The sequence below is a fragment of the Rhipicephalus sanguineus genome, chromosome 6 (assembly GCF_013339695.2).
Source record: "Rhipicephalus sanguineus isolate Rsan-2018 chromosome 6, BIME_Rsan_1.4, whole genome shotgun sequence".
NCBI classification, from domain to species: domain Eukaryota; kingdom Metazoa; phylum Arthropoda; class Arachnida; order Ixodida; family Ixodidae; genus Rhipicephalus; species Rhipicephalus sanguineus.
In genome coordinates, this window is record NC_051181.1 from 141,053,568 (window position 1) to 141,075,521 (window position 21,954).

The following is a 21,954-nucleotide window of genomic DNA, read 5'->3' on the forward strand; positions in this document are numbered from 1 at the left end:
GCAGCCATAGTTTTATCTGCCGGTCCTGTTGATCCACAATGAGGCATCGATGTCCTTTCACTTGAAGTTCTTTGAAAGAGAGCATTTTCCTCGTTGTTTCTTCTCCACTCAGGGTAACCGCCCAGACGTGGTTTATCTGGTAGGCTCCAAGCGCGATGACATCAGGCAGTAGCCCTGTGGGCATTATGGCGTCTCTAAAGTCTTCAACCCTATAGGGTCTCGCTCGAACGTCGCCATGCAAAAACACGGTATGCATAGTGACACGTCCTGTTGGCAGTTGAGGCAAAATCACTTGGTACTCTTCAGTTGTCCTGTTACCGCGGCCAACAAGGGCGGCTGTTGCCGCTCCAACGGAGCCCTGCATCCTGCGTCCGTTCACAACCAGGGGCGTAGCCAGAAATTTTTTTTTGGGGGGGTTCAACCATACTTTATGTACGTTCGTGCGTGTGTTTGTATGTGTGCGTGCCTATATACTCAAGCAAAATTGAAAAATTTCGGGGGGGGGGGGTTTGAACCCCCCAACCCCCCCCCCCCCCTTGGCTACGCCCCTGTTCACAACCGTGGCCGAAAGCAGAATCCACTGCGCCATGGTCACAGACTCTCGAGGCTCTACAAACGCGCCTTTTATATCTACCACTCTCCCAGTCGGCGAGGTGGTATAGCTCTCTGGGAGCGGTAAAGTAAAGTAATTCGTCATTACTGTGGCCCCCGCGAATAGCACCTGCAACGCGTTACACGTCCGTCCCATTCGGCCCGTTTTCAATAGAAGTTCAGTTATGTCAGTGCCTTAACACACCGCGAGGTGGCGACTTTAGCGCAAGCGTCGTGCGGTCATGTAGGCTCCCTAAAGCGTCGTAAAAGCGTCGGCCTCGCTCAAAGTGTCACGCTGATTCAAACCAAAAATAGCTCTGCGACGCGCTCCTGCCTCACCTGGCTGTAACACCGCGTTCCCCGCTCACGCGCTCGCCCCGAGAAAAATCGCGGCCGGGCTACCGGGGCGGTACGACGCGCTTTGCGTTTCCCTCTAGTCCGGCCGTGGTGTTCAATCACATTAAGATGCCGCGGGATGGCGACCAAGTTCTGCGTCCAATATGCGACCCTTTTCTGGCCAGCACACCTCGTTCTCTGATTACGCCTTCTCCGTTAACTACTACAGCTACCACAAGGTTTTGTTTAATCAATTAACATGGACGTTAGCCGTCGGCATGGAGATGTACCACTAATCATCAAAGTGGGTGCATCCACATTAAACGGTGGTATAGCTGACAGACATCAATATATAATGTGCAAACTCTCTTATATCAATGTACAGTAAACATTCAGTTACTTCTGTAAGGGCACGCTTTACTTTCGTGTTATTCCGATTCCTATGACGGAGGGATCAACCATGCTTTTTAATTTCTTTTACATTCATGCTTAGACGGCATCAGATCTGTCTTTGCGCCGGTCACTGTGAAATCGTGCCTTGTCGCTATGGGTTCGTAACGCTTTTTTTTTTTTTTGCGTGGCGCATTTGATTAGCAACCACTCAGCACAAGATCTCTCGCGAATTGTCCCGACCGATATGATGAAGCAATATGGCTCATTGCAAGAAGCTGCAGTTTAATCCCATCATCTTATCTCCAGAAGTTCTAGGTGAACTTTAGGTACTGAACCTCGCTAAGTGCAAGTCATTCTATGTTGCAGGTTCCATACACTTTCTTGACGGGCGCTTTCAGTTTTTGTTGCGCGGCCTCCTGATGCGTGTACCTTTGATTGCAAGAACTTTTCAACTGTGACAGACCTTACGTGAAGTACTAAATTTCATTCCAGTAAATAAATCCGGCCCAGAACTGGAAGCCATTTCAGAAAGAAAATTCACTACATCAGTTTATGACAACTTCGGCCGTGCTTGTGCCAAGGCACAGCCATGAACTTGGTAGGTTACACTTGTGTGTCACCGCTAAGTCTAGAGTGCAGAGCCGCAGCTAGATGCTCGTTCAGGACAGACTGCGTCACTGAGTACGTACTCTTTCGTGCATCTTATTCCCTGCATACTCCTACTACATGCTTCTGTGGTAACGAGTAGAAAAAAAAAAGATGCATCGTAACAGCTTTGAACGTGCGGTAATTTCTGTTTCCTTTGAAGCTTACAGGAACATCCCTTCCCTCAGCCACATGAACCAGTGTCCCATCGAAATTTTCGTTTGCAGGCGATGAATGTAATTATTCGAAATGCTAATCAACGTTACCAAGTCAAGAACCGCGAAAATGCAGATGTCTAACGGATGCAATTGCCACGCATGCGCTGTGTTCACCTGGCCATGAAGTCCTGCGATTGGACCAGTTGCCTGTAGGCAGGGGTGTTCCACACTTTCCAGAAAGGCAGGCCGTTCTCAGTCACCATGATGATGCGATGCGTCTCCGATGCGGCCTCCACGAGCCGCGACTGCTCCGAGTCACTGCTTAGACACTGCTGCAGGCAGCCCAGCCTTGTGTTCAGTGCCAGAACACCCGTGCCTGCAAAGCGTGCGCACCATGGTTAGCAGTATCTTTCAACTCAAGTATGTATAGCAACCTTCAAATTCTCTGCCGAAATGTTGGCGTAGACCTTAATTTAAATGGATACTGAATCAGCACTCGTAGTACAGTCGTGATCTTTATTAAAGGGAACACGCTAGCGCCTGGCAAATAGCCTCGTACCGCACATGCGGCGCGCCGCACTGGCGAAATGTGAAAATAAAAGAAGAGAGCGGTGCCATTCCTTCAATTGCCTGCACACTTATCGCAGTTTTCCTTCTTCTTTTATCAATTTATGTGGTTGCGATAGCAACAATAATTATCGAAAACACTCGTTCGCTGAAATGTCCCAACAAAAGATGGATATCAAAAAGAAAGCGTTAAGTAAAGACAAACGTTCGTGACAGATGTGTAGGCAGAAGAAGTAACGACACCGCTCTCTCCTTTTATTTTCAGATTTCGCCACTTCGCCGTACCCCATAAGCCTTACAAAGCCATCAACCATGCGCTCACGTGTTCCCTTTCATAAAAATGGCGGCTGTACCTTTCAAGAACTGCTGGCTCGCGTCGGACATAACTTAATTACGCGATAATTATGGCAACAATAACAAGGGTAACAATAAGACAACTGGAGAAGCGTGGCTGCGAACGTCGCAAGCCTTTAGTTGAACGCACGAGGAGTATCACAATAGCGAAAGAACGAAAGCATTCGTCACCGAAGTTGTCCTAGTGACAATGTAACGCGCCTACGTCTTCAATTCTCGTCCAACCTTTTTATCCCGCGTCATGACGCATGAACACGCCACCCGTTCAACGCACTTCCGCTTATTTAAAGGCAGGTCTTCTGACAAAAAGTAGGGGGACAGCTTTATGCGTCGTTACGAAACAGGACTCGACGTCAGTTGCGTCACACGGAAATGCTCCCTCATTATCACGGCGTATCGGGTGTTTACCGTCACAACCGTTCATTCCGCTAATAGGCAAGCCGGAAGAGTAGATGGCTTCTTTTCCTATTCCACCACAAAAAAAGAAGGCTTTGTTTGGTAACCCATAAGTTCTTTCCTTCCTGTGGTGAAGCAGGGAGCTGAAGAAAAAGTTTGTAAAGACGTGTCCCGCAGACACACGCACACAGACACTCTCACGCACAGATGTGATATGTCCTTACGTAATGCTTCCCGTTGTACTAGGTCACCTGAGAGCGCAGAAATGACGTGTTCTATGGCCAACTGTGTGCATCCGTTTCTTCCGCATGCTCTCGCTCGCGTAATCTCGCATATTCCTCAAGGTCTGTTACGTAAAAGTGTAGGTGCTCCTTGTGCGCACAGGTTATAGCACACGGAATGCGCAAAACTGCGACAACCACGCGTTATACTCTGCCCTGACAAGGACAAGTCCTCTTGTTGAACGTTGACTCCAGAGACAACCCTGATTATCCTCTCTTTGAGCCCTCATCTTCCCCTGAGCATCTGTATTGCTTGGTCTTCGTTATGGTTTTATATGATAGTTTTTGTGCCCTTCTCTACACTCAAGTTGCTTTTTTTTTTTTTTGCTGGCACGAGCAACGAGAGGCCCTCGTGTTTTTCTTCCAAGCACTTCCGGTCGATCAATTACTTCCGGTTTTCCGAATACTCAGAAAAAGTCTTCTAGAAAACAAAAATGCTACGAAACCGGTGGTTCTAGCTTAATTTAAGAGTTGTGGCGACCACTGCGCACAGACCTACGCAGCCTCCATCTCGTCACTGATTAGCCCGGCGTGACACAGCTACCTGCTGCAACACGCTTCCGATAAAAGACAGTGCCACGCAGTTTCACCGGAGGCTTACGTCACCACTGCTGGCTATATAACCCAAGCTACCAAGCTTGGTTTCATGTTTTGTTTCTCTAACCTTCCGAAGCGCAGCATCGGCATGCTTGCCCTGCTGCTGCTACTACGTTAATAAACATCGTTTCGTTTTATGTTGGGATCCGTCCTTCACCGACTCCGCATCCCACAGAGTTATACTGGATACATATGATAACGGAGCATAACTTTTACTTAACATAAGGCCCAAATAATTGCCAAGATAATTAATGAAACTCAATTGAATGCATTCATTGAAAGAGCAGACGCTTTTTTTTTTTTTTTTTGAGCAGCTGGGATCGTTGCAGCACCTGGCAGAGCAGATCTCAATCACACGCTTCTTTCTACGTGGCTTCCGAGATCCGCTTCGGCAGTGCGAAGAACCACAACATTAACCTAAGGAATGCACCAGGCCACACGAACGCCGAGATGCGGGTGCCTAAATTGAGGATTAGGGTCGCCTCCATTTCTTTCTCTTTTTTTTTTTCATTTGTAGTTCACATAATGTATGCCTTTTTTGATGCTGACCCAAAAGCGGCGCAAAGAAACGTAATGTTTACTTCCCCTAAATTTCGTCGAATTAAAATCTCGGAGGAAAGGGCGCACTTTTGAGAAGCAGCTGCGGGTCTTACATTCCAGGGCCCACTGGTACAGCTGCTCGAGGAAGTCTTCAATCTCGTGCGTGCTGCTGTCCCGCGTTTGCCGTATCAGGTTGGCGACGTCCAGGGTGACCTCTTGCAAGACGTCGACGTAGACAGACATGGCGCCCTGCTGCATCAGTGGCTTCTGGAACGTGTGTCGCAGCCTGAACCACTCTTCACCATTCCTGCGTACGTAAGATCACACGCACGAATTCGATTATTTGTCTTTCATATCGACACAGTAATAACTGCGTCTTTTACTACAAGCTCTTACTATTACTATTACTATTACTAGAAGCATTTAGCTAGGTCGGGCAGAGAGAGGGAGAGGAAAAGCAGGGAGTTTAGAAAGTTGCTAGAATACGGTTTGTTACCCTGCATTTGGGAAGTTTGAGGCTCGTGTACTTAAGTGCACGTTAAAGAACCCCTGGTGGTCGAAGCTTCGTGTATTCGACCCCTGGTTCGTTCTGCACGCGTCCTAAAAGGCGCGAAAGATGCGCGTGTTCTGATCTCAAAGGCCGTGCTCGCTCGAGACTCCGTATGAGGTGTCACTTACGAAGGAAACAGTCCTCCGCTGTTGTACATGTGTGGCCTCTCGCGGCGGTACTTGAGTAGCGCCCGGTGCGACAGCCTCGCCGGGTAGCGTCCTTCGTGTCGGAACACGTGCTCCATGTCTCGCGGGTCGAACACGTGCACGACCACGCGGTCCCCCACGACCACCTCTCGAACCAGAGTCCCGTACTGGTCGAGAAGCTTCCGCGCGTTCCGGTGCATGCGTGTCAGGTCCATATCTCCTGCGAACACCCAGGAAAACAAAATTTGCTCGTAAAAGCGAGCGTTTGGGCGAGTTCGAACAGATACATGATCGAACTTCAAATAGCGCAAGACAACAGGAAGAACAGACAGACAGAATACAAGCGCTGACTCTCAACTAAAAATTTGTATTGAAAACGCAACGTAAAAATCATGAGAACAATATCAACAACACGTGAGCATCAGCTGGACTTCACACATTGCGCATGAAGCCCCTTTCTCTCGTACACACAGTAAGCGCATTTGCCATTTGTCATGAAAATGGTGTCCTTACTTGTTCTGCGTTTTCAGAAATTGGACGAGGATTCCGTCGTAGCTCAATCGGTAAAGCATAGGACGCCTAATTCGAAGGCTGTGGTTTCGTATCTCAACGACGGAAAGAGTTCTTTTCGTCTACTTTAATTCTTTTCAATTTCCGTAATATGTACTACACTACAGCTAGAGGCAACAATAAATGTCCTCTACGCTTTCATCGGCCTAGTGGTCTGTTGGATTCATTTTGTTGTGTCGAACAAAGAAATGAACCCATCGAAAAAAACTCCCCTACTACCTTTCATTCAAGCACACGAGCCGACATCAGCACATCGTAGCAAGACGTAGCTGTTTCAATGAAGAAGGCATGTCCCACCTATAAGCGGCAGGTATCTCCAGATGTTTCCGATGATCGGCAACGGTTTAGGGCCAGGAATTTCGTGGAACGGCCTTACGGTGTCGCCGGCTGCACCGACCGGCCGGTTTCTGAGGCCCTGCAACTGCTGCTGCAGCTTGTCTCCGTGTACGGGGCACACATCGTGCTCCACGGGGCGCTGCTTCTCGGTGGCCGCAGCTGTTAGCGAGCTGCTCTCCCGGCAACCAGTCGGACGTACCGCGCTTAGGAGCCTTCTCGATAGGCATCTCATCTGCAAAAAATCAATCAATCAATCAATCAATCAACTGAACTGAAAGTTGCACGACTTGGCGACCATTCACGCTGAAATCACAGAGCGCATAAGAGACACAAACACTTTAGCACTGTTTTGCCATAATCGCTTTGCACGCGTCTATCGCACACGCTGCGAATACATAAACTAATCAATCAACCAGTTAATCGGGTATGCTACAAATCATTCCATTCCTCGGCGAATTCGCTTTGCAAGTTATGAATCACCCGCCGCGGTGGTCTATAGTGGTTATGGCGCTCAACCACTGACCCGAAGGTCACGGGTTTAGTTGTGGGTTAAAGAACCCCAGGTGGTCGAAATTTCCGGAGACCTCCACAATGGCGTCATTCGTAATCATATCGTGGTTTTGTCATGCAAAACCCCAATAATTATTATTATCGCGTGGTCTTCGTTTACAACATCGATTAATCAATGAATCAATTCATCGGGCATGCTACAAATCAATCAGTTCCTCAGCGAATTCGCTCAGCAAGTTATGAATCGGTTATTACAGTCTGTGAAGAAGGAAAAACAACTTTGCAACAACGGGACGCAAGTTGAAGACGATTGACGCAGCCTTGACCGAGAACCATTCTTCGGCGCATTTTCACTTGCGGTATTCAAGGAAGACTAAACACGCAGAAAAGCAAGCACCAATATATACAAGCCTCTGCTGTCCGCAGACTATCGTACATTTGATAAGTAGCTCATTTCACTGCGTTGCAAAATAACAGAACGCGCGGTGACAAATGAGTCATTCTGTTGGTGTATTTCAAACGCTTCCCTTATATCGCGTACCGTTACTGTCGATGTAGTCCTAGAATAAGATGTGCTTCGCAACCATTTTTTCTTCTGTGATCTAGTAAATTACTTGCAACTGAGTCTCTAAGGGAGTGAGCATGATCGCGCATATGGGCGATGACTAACACAACAACCTGTTTGCCTTAGTAGCACCCGCCATGAATGTGGTACCTAATAATCTACTGCACCCACGCGCGCTCCACAGAGTGTCACACAGGTTTCTTTTTGCAAACCACGTTTTCTTCGAGGAACATTCTTAGCAAGTTCTTAGTTTACTCTGCGGCACAGTGCAGTAAGCTTACCACGGGCACTCAACGCAACGTGCCCTGAAATCAGCAGCGCCAAAAGCTCATATTTCGTCTACAGCAAGGCAAAAGCCACGTGATGTCGACATACTGTCCAGCACTTGAATTACCGAAGCTTCTTTAGTTAAGTGGTCTTGCCATTTGATTGCCTCCTGCTTTTGCGAAAAGTTTTAGCCTGGGAGTCCGTCTTGTTCTCGCGTCATAGTCCTGGGCGCGTACGCACGGAAATTTTAGCCCCTGAGGCTAAACTTTCCGTGCGTATACGCCCCCAAGACTATGACGCGAGAATAGGACGGAATAGACCGATTCGGATGTAAACCTGTTTCTGCAAATTTCGTCTATTTGATCCATTTCTATCCGTTCCGCACTTTGTAGTCTCGTCCGTGATCTATCTCTAGCCGTTACACGTTCGAGCGCCCATCTGAATTCCTTAACAATCATTACAATATTGGAAGCGATGAAAAATTCATAGCACACGGGGTGTCGCTACGGGCAACGTTCCGACAAGCGGTCTTGTCTTCTTGAAGGCAACAGTAGTTGCTGGATTCTTCCTTATTTGGATTACAATACTGGAACAGGCAACCAGAAGTGGGCCTGTACCCCTCACATAATGGCATTGTGGAGCTGCCTATTACTCTGACTGGCTTTTTTTTTTTTTTTTGCGCACTGGTTTTGAGACATATGCTTGATGACAGTGTGGTGGGTTGGCGAAGACTTGCGTGGGAAGCTTCTTCCAGGCCACGACTAAGGTACTCACTTCGAATAAGGCGAGAACAAGATTTGAGAAGACGGAACTAAGCAAGCGTTTCCTCTTTCATTATTTATATTAGTTAAGTGCCACGCGTGGGTTATTTCGAGCTAAAGCGGCCAACGTCATGCACGTGAAAAAAAAAAAAAACGTAGAATGAGAGAGAAAAGTGTGTTGCCGCGTACAGAAACGGTCCCAGAGTGCACTTAAGACGTCAGGTGCAATCACAATGTGTTCGTGAGAGCGTCGGTTGCGCCACTCCAAAGAGGCTATAGACGGTATGCGACGTCATTTTCACAATCCTACAGTTTCACGAATAATCGAAAGTGTAAGCCTAAAAGATGCAATCAAATTTTCGTAATCAGGTGATATAATTTTAAAGGAAAAATTTCATAAGGGCTGGGGGACACCGGAAACCATTCCTTTGCGCTTCTGCGCAGCAAGTGGAATTTCGTCATTCCGTATTACGCAGTAATTCCCACTCTGAACAGAGCTGTGTCTTAAGGCCCAATCACTATGACGACTACCCGCCGTGGTAGCTTGACACGTCAGGTCTCGCGCTGCTAAGCTCGAGGGGGTGGGTTCGATTTCCGGCCACGGCGGCCGCACTTCGATGGGGGCAAAGTGCGAAGGACATCGGCGTGCCTGGATTTAGGTGCTCGTTAAAGAATCCGAGGTGGTCAAAATTAATCCCTAGGCCCCAACTACGGCCTACCTCATAATCATATCGTGGTTTTGGCGCGTAAAACCCAAGCAAGTATTGTTAAGCTAAAAGCCTTAGATGCCTCATCAAACGCGAAAATTACCGGCGTCCCCCGTCGGCGTCCCGCGTCGACGTCCCACGCTGGCGTCGATACGTGTGTTGCGAAAAATCACCATCACGTGATGACTTCAGCGTATGACGTCACCATGAGGCCAGATCGCCAAAATTTGTGACGTCACATCGTGACGTCATCGCTTGACTCATTGCTTAGTCAAAGGTGGCCAGATCCTAGAGGCGATGCAAAACGAGGTGAAGAGCAAGAAGCTTGCAATGGCTCCGATACTGGAGGCCATCAGGAAAAGGGCGGGAGGGGGGGGGGGGTGCAAGTGAGAATCTACCCACCTTCCGCCATGCCTCCCCTGACGCCAGCTATGATCTGATTGACTCAGGGGTTTGCGACTGCAGTCGTGCGACGGATAAATCGAGCAGCGAGCGACTGAGCCAAAGCAGTCGCTCGGCCAAAGCTGCCACTCGCGACTAATGTGTCAATGATCCTATGCAAATGGACATGAGTAGCTCAACTGATAAAGCCCCGCGCCCGTAAGGCCGATCGTGCACGCTGGGTCTCCGCTCAGCGTGCAGTTTCCGCATGTTATCGCGGCAAGTTATCTTTTAATGCCCAAGCATTGTTTGGCTGCTATACCGTGCGCCTCCGTCTGTCAGTCCGTTTTACGTGTTACAGTAAGTGGGTCGTTCCTATACATAATGCTGAGTAGTGAACTGTGACGAGTGTCTTGGCGTTTCGTATTTACTTTTGATACTACCAGCAGGTGCCAGCACTGGTTAATGAAGGATGGCGTTGGCTAAATGACGTTTAACGTCGGCTAGTGGCCGCAGAATAATGGCTAATGTCACTGGCTAATGTCGCTTTTGCCTTCACGGAGTATTTGGATGGTTTGTTGGGATTAATAGTACATAAGCAACTAAGGCTATCATGTGCCAAATACAAGGCGTAAATTGTGTAAAAAGTTGGTTGCCTTCATGGAATAATCCGTTGATGTTTGCACCGGGAACACACGAGGACAACGTAAAGTCGAAAGAAAATAAACATGAGCACCGCTCGTTTACATTTAACCAACGTGAAAAGAACAAAAAACTAGGCAAGATGAACTATCGCAATCGCATGCTCTCACTCGAATGCTAATGGCCAGCTCTTCCGTCGGAGCCATCCTTTTCAATGTTAATGTCTCTTTGTTTCGAACGACCGCCTCCTCCCTCACTAGCACGCTCTCCGGAAACACGAGTCTTACGCACCTGCAATGCCGTTTTGCACCACTGAAAAAACGTGCATAAGCGAATGTTTCCGTATGACAGTTCACTATTAACCAGGTCTTTTGTAAAGTGCTAATTACATCCAGGAAACTGGATCGTTTGGTGTACTTTGCTGGCTATATCTAGCACTTTACCCGGGACCTCGTAAGAGTGATGTATGTATAGTAATGACTGTGCTTGAAAAAATCACACCGTCCCTAATGCTTTAAGACAACTCCAAGGCGAAAGTCATTTTCTTCGTTTTTGTTTTCTTTTTAGTTGATTGTATTGATTCCCACCCGGAAGGTTTCTGCACCCAACGTGGTTTTGCACTGCCTCCGGGATCGGCGGCATTGGAAGCCTTTAGCACCTTACGTGATTTGGCAGTGTCTCCTGGATCGGCCCACCATTGAACAAGCGAGGATGTCATATGATGACGTCATCATGTGATGTCACTTTATGGCTTCATAATGACGTCATGATAACTTCGCAAATTTTGACGACCTGTGACGTCATGGTGACGTCAGCACGTGATGATGATTTTTCGCATCACTCGTGTTGACGCCTACGACAGTCCCTTTTCTCGTTTGATGAGGCACTTAAGGCGAAGGCTTTCGCCTTGATAGTCTCACTGCAGTGTATGCAGCCGTTGACTCCGTTGCTATGTCTCTCTGCATTACGATTGCGTGTGCGCGCTCGGAATGAGAGACAGAACGACGAAAGACGACGCATTTAGAGCGAGAGAGAGAGAAAAGAAAATAACAACTATCCGGTGAAACCAGTTTAAGACTAGGACTCTGTCCTCCCCGTGTCTTCCTTGCCTGGCTGCAGCGAACTGGTTCCGCAGAATCGAAAGTCGCATTGGTGGTTCACCACATTCGAATGCCTGTCGAACAGGAGGGGCGGGGAAGATGGAGGGGGTGGGGGAGAGGGAGAGTCGCAACCGCGATGCTCCTGTAGCTAAAGAGACGAGAGTCACGCAAGCAGAGAAGAGGTGGCCGGGGGGTGTACGATTCTCCAGCACGTGTGATCAAGCGACGACGGAGGCGTTATCGGCGTCGCAACCGCAGCACTTCATTAGCATGCGTTGGACGGGGTCAGTGCACGGTTTAAACGAGGTCAAAGACTCGTCAAGCGAGGCTGCCGCCTCGCGGTGTACCTTCCCTTTACGGAGCGGTCGTGGACTAGTTCGAGAGGGGCCCTGATTCGCATGCAACGCTCGTCCCGAGTCTGGCGAATGTAAAACAACCCGCGTTTTATCTGGAAGTTGGCATTCTTCGTATGTGTACGAAAGTGGAAAAACACTTGGATTCCTTCATTCTTTATGTGTTACATTTTTGTACCATCAGACATGACTCTGAAACATCCAATAGCTGTGTACATGGCTTTAACTAGACGAATATTTAAAAAAAAAAAAAAGCTGTATAGATGCGTGTCTGCCACGGTGGTATAGTGGTTACGGTGCTTGGCTGCTGACCCGAAATTCGCGGTTTCGATTCCGGCCGTGGCGGTCACATTTCGATGGAGGCGATAATTCTAGAGGCCCGTGTGCTGTGCGATGTCAGTGCACGTTAAAGAACACCAGGTGGTCGAAATTTCCGGAGCCCTCCACTACGGCGAACCTCATAAAGATATCCTGGTTTTGGCACATAAGACCCGAGGTATTATTAATTATGTATAGATGCGTTTAGTGAGATGAATATTTAAAAAAATATGTTTTCATACTTTGCCGAAGAATATAAGTGACAAATGATGTTGAAGGCAGCACATATAACTAATCGGGGTATAAAAAGAATCCGCGTCGTATTTTCATCAATTACGCCGCTTTCTTTCATCTCTCTTTGTCATTTTGATTTGCAAGAACCCCCCCTCCCCTGTCCTTACGTACTAATACAGTTGTTCAGTTAATCAAATTACCGTTCACGAGTTTGTTGCTGGACGTGGGCGAGCTACGTCATTCGAGACACAAAATTGCAGTTGCAGTAATGAGTCGCATACCGAAAAGTGGACTGCGACATTTCGGTATGCGACTCATTACTGTAACTGGATAGTATTCGCGCGCTGTATATGAAATTAAGTCCCACCTAATCTGCGCTGACATGGCACGCGTTTCGGTGGTTATCACGAACTCTAATGTCGGCGCCCACGGCCGACACGAAGTGGTTATATGCTGCCCCAAATGGCAGTACGTGTGGAGAACGACACGCTGTTTTATCCTTTTTTTTAATGAGAACTTGAAGCTGTAGACCGCAGATTCCTGCATATTCTACATTCATTCATCAGTGCGTGTGGGCGGGTGTTTCTTAATTGCACGCTCGAGCGGAAAACCAATTTTGCGGGTAACTTGACGCGTACAATCACCCTGCATGGGAACTAGAAGAGGCATTAAACGAAGGAAACGTTGTATGCAGCGTTACAATACACATTCACTGTAAGTGAAACAAATTTTAATCTTGCAAAAGGGCACGGAAGGGGTGACGAAATAGCTACCAGCTGTTCTTTTTTTTTCCTCCAGAGTGGTGATGTTCGTATCCTCGTGGGGTTTATTTATACTAAATATTACAATCTGCGCCAAGTGGTGAGCTATACTGATGCAGCGTAGAGATGCAAAAAAAAAAATATCACTGCCTATTTTTGGCACAGTTTACGCTACTACAGTGTTTGCAAATCTTGAATAAAATGTTCAGACATTCGTCATTATTTCAGGGATAGGGCTATTCAAGAAATCAGCATGCACAGCCATTTGTATGGAGGTAACGCCACCGAGAGAAACGAAGGCAGAAGTAGAAGCGATTCGCTCACTTATAGGACAAACCTCCATCAATTCGCCTAAATTTTTTTTAATCATAAGCCAGCACGCGCTGAGCAGGGCAGCACCACCAAGTCTTTTGTCGGAGCCTGCATTGCTGTATTACATATATGACGACATCTCCTGAAGCTTTGCAAGCAAGTCTCAACCTGAAAGAGTGAGAGAAAGGCAAAGAAAACTCGGGCAGCTGAGTCAAGATGAACCCTATTTGCTACCCTACAATAGGGGAGGGGGCAGAAGGAGAATTAACTAAGAAAAAAGGACAGGAAGAATAACTAATACGCACGCGCTCATAGCAGCTTTCATCACGCATGCGCAGACGGCCACAATGGAGGACTGCTTGAGAGTCCGGTCACCCTGCGATTCTCTTTAATAAAAAAAAAGGGGGGGGGGGATGGGGGTAGTTTTGGCATTAAGAGCCACGCCCAACCGTCGCACGCACCGTTTCTGCGGCCAAGATTTTTAGAGCCTGCCTTCAAGACTTGAAAGTTTCAATGTTGCGTGTTTTGTAAAGAGTGTCCTTAATTCCCTAATTGTAACTTGATTAAAAGCAATAAGAAGCCCATTAGAGCGCAAACGGCCGCAAGAGTTTCAAAATAAGAAAGCAGACCCTGTGCGGCTTCCTTAGACCATTCGAGCTTTTCTTTGTTTTTGTTCTAATGAAAAGTCAAGAATAAGTTCATCAAGAAGGTAACTTTAGGGGTACTGCCGTATCCCGCTCTCTTTATGGCTTCCTATATAGTTTCAACTCGGGCCACTCTACGCAAGGAAGAGGGGCCCTGTTATCACTGACACCGGAGAAAATGTTTTCTCTGCGACCTCGCGTGCTCGACCGTCGACACTGCGCGCCGCTAACGTGGAGTTCACGTGCGTTCCACGAATGAACCGCGGTCAATGCCGTACTTCCACATGCAATAACATGTTCCCGCTGAGCCAAGTTCTACGCTGATAAAGAGTTACTAAAAGAAAAAAAAAATGTCACGTGATCCCTTATGCATCTGCCTAGGACGACTCGAAGGCGAAAGCCATCTTCTTCTTCTTCTTCTCTGTCGATGTATTGCGCGAGTAAATTATGCGAATGGAAGTAATTAATAGTGTGGGCACTGTGTTTTACGAGCAGAAAAAAACGCGCTAAAAAGACGGGACGAAGAAAGGACACTCTGTGTGTGTGTGTGTGTGCTGTTTGTGTGGTTGGGTGTGGTGTGTGTGTGTGGTGTGTGTGTGTGTGTGTTGTGTGTGTGGTGTGTGTGTGTGTGTGTGTGTGTGTGTGTGTGTGTGTGTGTGTGTGTTGTGTTGTGTGTGTGTTGTGTGTGTGGTGTGTGTGGTGGTGGGTGTGGGGTGTGTGTGTGTGTGTGTTGTGTGTGTGGTGTTTGTGTGTGGTGTGTGTGTGTGTGTGTGTGGTGTGTGGTGTTGTGTGTTGTTGTGGTGTGTGCTGCGTGCGTGCGTGGTGTGTTGTGTGTGTGTGTGTGTGTGTGGTGGGGCGTGTGTTGTGTGTGTGTGGTGTGTGTGTGTGTGTGTGTGTTGTGTGTGTGGTGTTGTGGGTGTGTGGTGTGTTTCGCATATTCACAATAGGTGATGAAGACGAAAGCTTGGAAGCAATGTATCCCTCTATCTATCTAGAGAAGAGAGAGAGAGAAATGGAGAGATAACGAGAAGATAAATATCAGGTTTGCTACCCTGCACTGGGGATGAGGTCAGGAGGACCACAAAGTTAGAAAGAAAAGAATGACACAAATGGTGATAAAAAACACACACCTACATACACCCTCAAGCATGGGAGCTCCATCATAGTCGTTCAGCCAGGCCGGAAAGTAAGATATAGATATACACACAAGCAGCATGGCTGTTCGTCGGTCTTTCCATGGCGCTCTTATCAAAAAGGAAAAAAACTAAGGAAAGAAAAGAAAGGAGGAAACTCGGGTTCAATACGAACTCGCTTAGCTTTCAGTGTTTTTTTGCCACATTCTAAAGGTAGTACTGATAACAGTAGTGTTTGCTGGAAAGATTTATAGGTAACTGAGCTGCCAAAAAAGCTTTTCGGCCTATAGAAACTATTTTTCTTTGCTTCTTCGCGTTCTCATCACAGAGTACGGAGTCAACAAGCGAACGGGAAATCCGTCAAAAAAAAATAAAAAGGAAAGCTTCCGTGATGGCTATGATATCATTTACACAATCAACACGAAAATCGCGAAATGTGCAAGCTACATTACAGGAACGAAAATCGTTTTGTAAAACAGCAAGGATCACAAGTTCGAGTGAGGCAGTTCAGTCTGCGTGTTTGTATACGAAAACACCACAGTTACTATAATCAAGAGTTCTTCGATAATTGTTTGTTTCTTTTTATGAAAGGGTCCCGCGTAGGCCTGGGCAGCAGCCTCTATCGTATCGTAAACAAGCTCACGTTTCGTTTCCGCCGAAGCCGCAAAGCTTGCTTTTCCGGTTCTTCTCTCCGGGCAGCGCTTCGCTCTGCGAAAGTTTCCTCATGCAACTGAGACACGCTTCCGGGCTCCTATTTCTAGGTCATTATCCAGAGCGCAGCTTATCTCTTGTTTTTCTCTGCCACGGAGATAAGCTGCGTCTGCAACGTTTGCCCAAATGTCAGCTTGCCCACGTGCCACACCAAGACTAATCAATATCAACAAGAAAAAAAAAAACTCCTGCTTAGCCTATTCGTGTACGTAACGCACGCGGTACCGATTATGAAACGAGCGCTGCACAAACATGGCGCTCAGTGATAGTCACCCTATAATCTCGAGTTGTGAATCTGCAGAGATTCTGTGCGCTCGTTTGATTTATTCGTGCCATAGTTTAACGAGCAGGCGACACATTCGCTGAAAATATTTCTAAGACCATAAAGATCAGTCGGTCGGTTGGTCGGTCGGTCTCACTTCTTGCTCGCAAATACTCCAGCCACTGGTCGTCTGATTAGATGGTTGTTGCCTTCAGTGTCTGTTCTTCTATTTTACTCTGTATCGCGTACCACATGTTACTATCATGCATGCATATTATGAGTTTTTATTCAACTAAGCTTCAGTTGCGAGTTCAGCGCATGTCCTAAGCACTCCTTTTCTTGTACTTCGTCTAGTGACGCGCCGTTTCATCAAAATGAACATCAACCAACTCACCCAACTTACCATCTTGAGAGTGGTAAAGTTGGTGCTACCGTAATAGCTTACTACACGCGTCTCTGGGGTTGAATCGTTCCGATATGAGACCACGAAAGAAGCAACCGAAAATAACTATTCCTTGACTGGCCAAAACCTCAAGTATAGCTCATTACACAGGCCCCCACTCTTGGTTGCTCTTCCCAAGTTTAAATTTTTAACTTAACCGCAGCGAACACTGAAAATACGATCCTCGCATCCGTGTTTTGCAGGCATGACGTGTGGGCCGTCTCGCTGTTCCATTAAAACGACCATGGGCTGCTGCTTCTTACCCACTACTGAATTTTCTGATGCTTTTCTGCCCGCTAGCTCACGTTTCTTCTCCTTTCTTACCTTCCCCCACACCACCCCCTCCGTTTTTTTTTTTTCTTTACCGAGATGTTGCCTCCTGAGTTTCATCTCTCGCTGTTTCAAAAGGGTCTGGGAATGAGCCTGTTGGTATGCGGTTTCATAAGTGCAAAGCAACGCGAAAAAGAGAAGGAAAAACACAAAAGAGAGGATGCAGGGAGGTTAACCAGATGCATGTCTAGTTAGCTACCCTGCGCTGGGGGAACAGGAAAGGGAAGTGGAAAGATAGAGAGAGAAGGGAAGGAAAGAAGGAAATGATCAATAAATGCGAAAAAGAGAAGACAGAGGAAGTGCAGACAGGATCACCCTATTATAACACCGTAGACATTAGCAAGCGCTGCTCCTGACAGTGCTTGGTCCTATCTGTTCTTCATGTCTTCGTTTTTTTCGCGTGTTTTGGCAGTCATGATCTTACTCTTTACTCAGCCGCGCGCGGCGTCCTTTTGCGACCATTCGCACTTAGCGGACGACGTGTCACTCGCTCTCACAGGGCCGTTGAACCACGGCTACCATTCCTCGCAAACGACGACACCCAGCGCCCTATTCCGCGGACCCTAATCTGCGCGCCACATCTGCCTGCTACGCTAACGCAGAAGGTTGGGCACAAAGTAAATAAAAAAAAAACTAACGAGACAACGAGATACGCTGGCCTAGGGAAGGGCATATCGTGGTGTGCTTTGCCTGGAGGCCGTTCACTCCGGGTCGAGCTGGGGTTACTGCAACGTGACGCGAAACAGCTGGTCCACGTCCCAACCCCCCCCCCCCCCCCTTCCGCTCCGTCACCCCCTAGCCCCCTCTGGACTAACCCCCCGCGCACTTCCTCACTCCAACGCCTTCGTGTTTATCCGCCTTTTTTATGTCCTGATTTCTTCCATCTTTTTATTTTCACGTCCGTTACTGCTTCTCCTTGTAACCGACAGACAACGATACACAATACGAGCTTTCTCCCTCTTTACCAGGCCACCGGACAACACCACGTTGTGCCCCGCTGGGAAGGCGAGGGGTGGGAGGAAACCCATTTCATCCCTCTAGTCGTTACTCCTTTCGGAGAAAGGGGGAATAAGAAAGCGGAGAGTGATGGAGGAGGTACTAGCCTATAGGGACGAGAAAGAAAGCACGTACTTCCTACTTTTCCTGCTTTGTGATGGAGCGGGAGCAGGAGACAGACCCACCCCACACGGCCCAATCTTCTCGTTCCTTTCAACCGTTCTCGTGTTCGTTTGGTTTCCGTTTTCATATCTACCTGGCTTCTTTTTTATTCTTCCTTTTATGACTTCTTTTGTTGTTTCCCTACCTCCCGTCTGGCGTGCGCGCTTTTCGTGGCTGCATTGTTGCCAATAACGACCCGCGGCGCAACGGACAAGGGCAAAGAAGCTCTGTCGGAAGGAGATTACGCGCATGACGCGATACCAATTGCTTCCTCGCGCTCGCGGGTGGGCCTACCCCTCCAGCCGCCGCAAATCCCCGGCTGAGATGCTCTACGCTCGTTACGTCACCGTTAGGAGTGCGCTCAGTGCAACGTCCTGATTCGTAACAAGGTTGTGACGCTGTAGAAGCAAAATTTTCATTCGACTTTCAATGACGAATCTTTTTTCTTGCACCCACATAGATGTAACGGCCTTCGATGAATATTTATGGCAAAATTCAAGTGCTGCATTTACTCGCGTGTTAGCAGTACCACTTAGCACCAGCCAACGTTGATTAATGCTGTCTAAAAAATGGCTAATGGCGGATAGCGTTCACTAAATGACGCCAATGTTGGCTAGCGCTCGCTTATGTTGGCGATCATTCCAATGTCGCCAGTGTTACCTAAATTTCGGGAACTGGCGGGTGGTATTGCTAACCCGTGGCTAGCGCTGCCTAATAATGGTAAAGATTCTTTAACGCTGGCTATCACCTATTCCAAAATCAACACCACTTTAATTCACTTTCGTTCCGACGATTGAGTTCTGGGCCAAATTTTTCGCGTTCATCTCCAAAGAAAAGTGTTGTCTCATGCAACCGTGCTAAGGCTGTGCTGAAGGTGGGCTGGTGATAATGTCGCAGCGGGCATGGTTAGCCTGGCATACATAGCCGGCAGTAAGGCTATGCCCAACTCGCAGATCGTCATCCTACAGCTGTGTTTTAAGACAGAGCCTTATATGTCTCGTGAGTAGAGATATCCAGCGTCCGACGTTAACAACACGAACGGTACCAAAATAACGTCACATGACATCGTCCTTTGGTCAAAGGTGGGCCAATCCCGTAGGTGGTGCAGTACCACGTGAAGGTGCAGAAATCTTCCAATGCCTCCGATCCCGGAGGCAGTGCAAAAGCACGTTGGGTGCGGAATGAATACAATCTACTGAGAAGAGACAGAACATGGCCTTCGCCTTCAACTCGTCTAAGTCAAATGCATAAGGGACCATTTGACCTTCGACGACTGTACTGGGCTAGCATTGGCATCTCCCTACGATCTGTTATCATTCTGTGATCTATGATCATCCTATGATCATTCGATAACTTGTGCATGGAGCTGCTCCTGATACCCATGTCTGCTTGTGAAAATTTTCCTTCGCCTTTCATTCGTGATATATCTTCTTCCTTCTTCTATAGATATACTTTTCGTGCTTTGCTTATTTCTCCTTATCTCTCTACTTCTCCGGCCTTTTTGTTTACTTTGACTCGGCCAGATATGATCTCTGCATTGTATGCCGTCGCAGCGTGCCTTTAGTCACGCCATCACCACTTTATCTTCACAAAATTAGTGCTCCACTAGGAATGGTTGTTTGAACGGCACTGCTTTTCGGCCGAGTGTTTATTTGCTCCAGGACATATCGTGCACAAATTGTCCAAATGTCTCCCTTTTCTGTGCGTGTGTTGAACTGGCGGCCAGAAATGTCCGGAACGGTTGTGTCGTCACTCCAACGGCGAAAGTAATAATCTTAGTTGCACATGGAACACTTGTTAACAGAACTGACTAAAAGTTTTAGCTGTAACTTTACCTCGGCGACTCAGAGTGTTCATGTTACAAGCAATCTTACGCACAGCTTAAGCGAACGCCGTTCAATACGTTTTAAACGTACTTCTCATCAGTCCGAATATCACTACTTAATCAGCATCACTGCGACACTGCTACAAGTTGTCGACACTTTTACATCCCTGAAAAACTGTCGTATCCAAGTTTCAAATAGCCTATAAATAATGCTGAAGTGGTTAGCTACAAAGTATATTGCAGTCAATGTGCAACACACAATTCAGGTATCAATTTTATGCGGGGTATTGCTAGCATAAAGTATGTGGTAATAGCCCGAGAACATAAGCCAGTTTTAAAGAATAGCCTCATGTGATGATTGTTTCCTGGGAAATAACGTAACCACTGACAGCCGTTCTCAAAAGTGTGAATTCAAGAATCCCATGGCGATATGCTTGTTAAGCATTCAAAGAAAACGAGCGAATGAAGGCACTCTGAGCGTAAAGGCATACCATTGTTTTAGAAAACTATAATAATATAAGGTCTCGTGAAGCCAGGTTGCTACATTGCATGCTGAGGCTCGTAGTAAGGCCATGTTGAACTGACTGTCCGTGAAGGTCCCTTGTCTTTGAAGCCAAAGTACAGGGGTTTTACAACTTTTGTGCCAGTTGGAGCGCCATCACCTCAACTCTTTATCCGCCTCGCAGGTTGAACTTGACGGATGCAACCACTTAACAACGGCAGATCTGTATCTACGATCGCGTAACTCGCGGACACGACGTCATGGAGCCTTCGAGGGGGGCGACGCCTTATCTAAACGGTCAAACATTCGACGATCGGGCGGAACTCACCTTTTACGGGCAACGCGCGTTGATGTAACCTGCGTGCTCGGTATGATGGGAAGTGCTTTCTTCGAAGTCGTAACCGTCGTAAGGTACGTGTTAGATGGGGGGAAGAAAGGCGGGAAGGCGCTTCAGACAGCGACCGCGACGCGTTTCACAAGGGCAAACAAAAGCATGCGTGGAGTGTGATGTACGGGCATACCCGGAAGAAAACAATATCGCGACGAACAAATAACGCGAGGGGACGAGCGGGGGTCTGATAAGCAGCGTGGTTTCCTGTGACGGCATCTTGGCGTAAGAAAGAAAGCGAGAGAGAGAGAGAGAGAGAGATCTCGCTGGCTTCGCCAAGTGGTTCCCAGAACTCGATCGAGAAAGCCCCGCCGCAATGCTGCGCGTCCCACCGAGTCATACTATATCGTGCATACGTCTGAGCACGCGACTGCACGGACAGTCAAGCCGGAAGAGTGGGCATCACGCCAACGACGTCGCATCAGTTGCGAGCAGTGCAGTGACAACCGCGAGATCAAGCGGATCGCCGAAGTCGAATGCGAGGACGCGTCCTCGCGCCGTCAGATCTGATATAACTGTTGGGGTTTTATGTCCAAAAACCACGATATGTATATATGGGACGCCGTTGTGGAGGGCTCCCGAAATTTCGACCACCCGGGGTTCTTTGACGCGCACCTAAACCTAAGTACACGGGCCTCTAGCATTTCGCCTCCATCGCAATTCGGTCGCCGCGGCCGGGATTCGATCCCGCAACCGTCGGGTCAGCAGTCGAGCGCCATGACCAATACACCACCACGGCGTGTCACCGTCAAGTCTAGTTCCAATAATTCCGTGCAGTGGCGCTGAAAACATACCATCCTGAGCCCTTTGTAACAGTTTAATTGGACTGATCACTTACTGGACATGCCAGTCAAGCTATAAACGGCTGTGGTGCTTTGCGGTTGTGCTCGAACGTACCATCATTTCGGTTGTTCTGGAACGTCTCTTGTTTCTGCTGGTTTCTCCAAGTTATCCGTAATCAGCGCTTCAAAGAACAAAAAAGAGTGTATCCACTCGCTGAGCTAACGTACTGCTTTATCCGCTGGATAAGAATTCTCATATGTCAGAACGCATAATGCTCCTTTCAAAGCAGCGCTTGTCCTCATGCACGTGCTCTCAACACAGTTGGTCACCCTGAATGACCTAAAAATACGCTGCAAAAAAAAAAAATCCTTGCCAAAATTTCTTCCTAACTTACACTGCGTGGTC

General features: G+C 47.7%; 1 protein-coding gene across 1 annotated transcript in view; it reads right to left on the reverse strand.

The window, feature by feature from the left end:
• Positions 1–21,684, reverse strand: part of LOC119396571 (cytochrome P450 302a1, mitochondrial) — a gene marked incomplete in the record, with an annotated part of 43,865 nt that extends 22,181 nt beyond the window's left edge. Inside the window, 5 exon segments of the mRNA XM_037663836.2 lie at positions 2,298–2,499; positions 4,972–5,165; positions 5,537–5,774; positions 6,422–6,692; positions 21,664–21,684. Coding sequence (XP_037519764.1) covers positions 2,298–2,499; positions 4,972–5,165; positions 5,537–5,774; positions 6,422–6,692; positions 21,664–21,669 — 911 coding nt within the window.
• Positions 21,685–21,954: the final 270 nt, after the last annotated feature.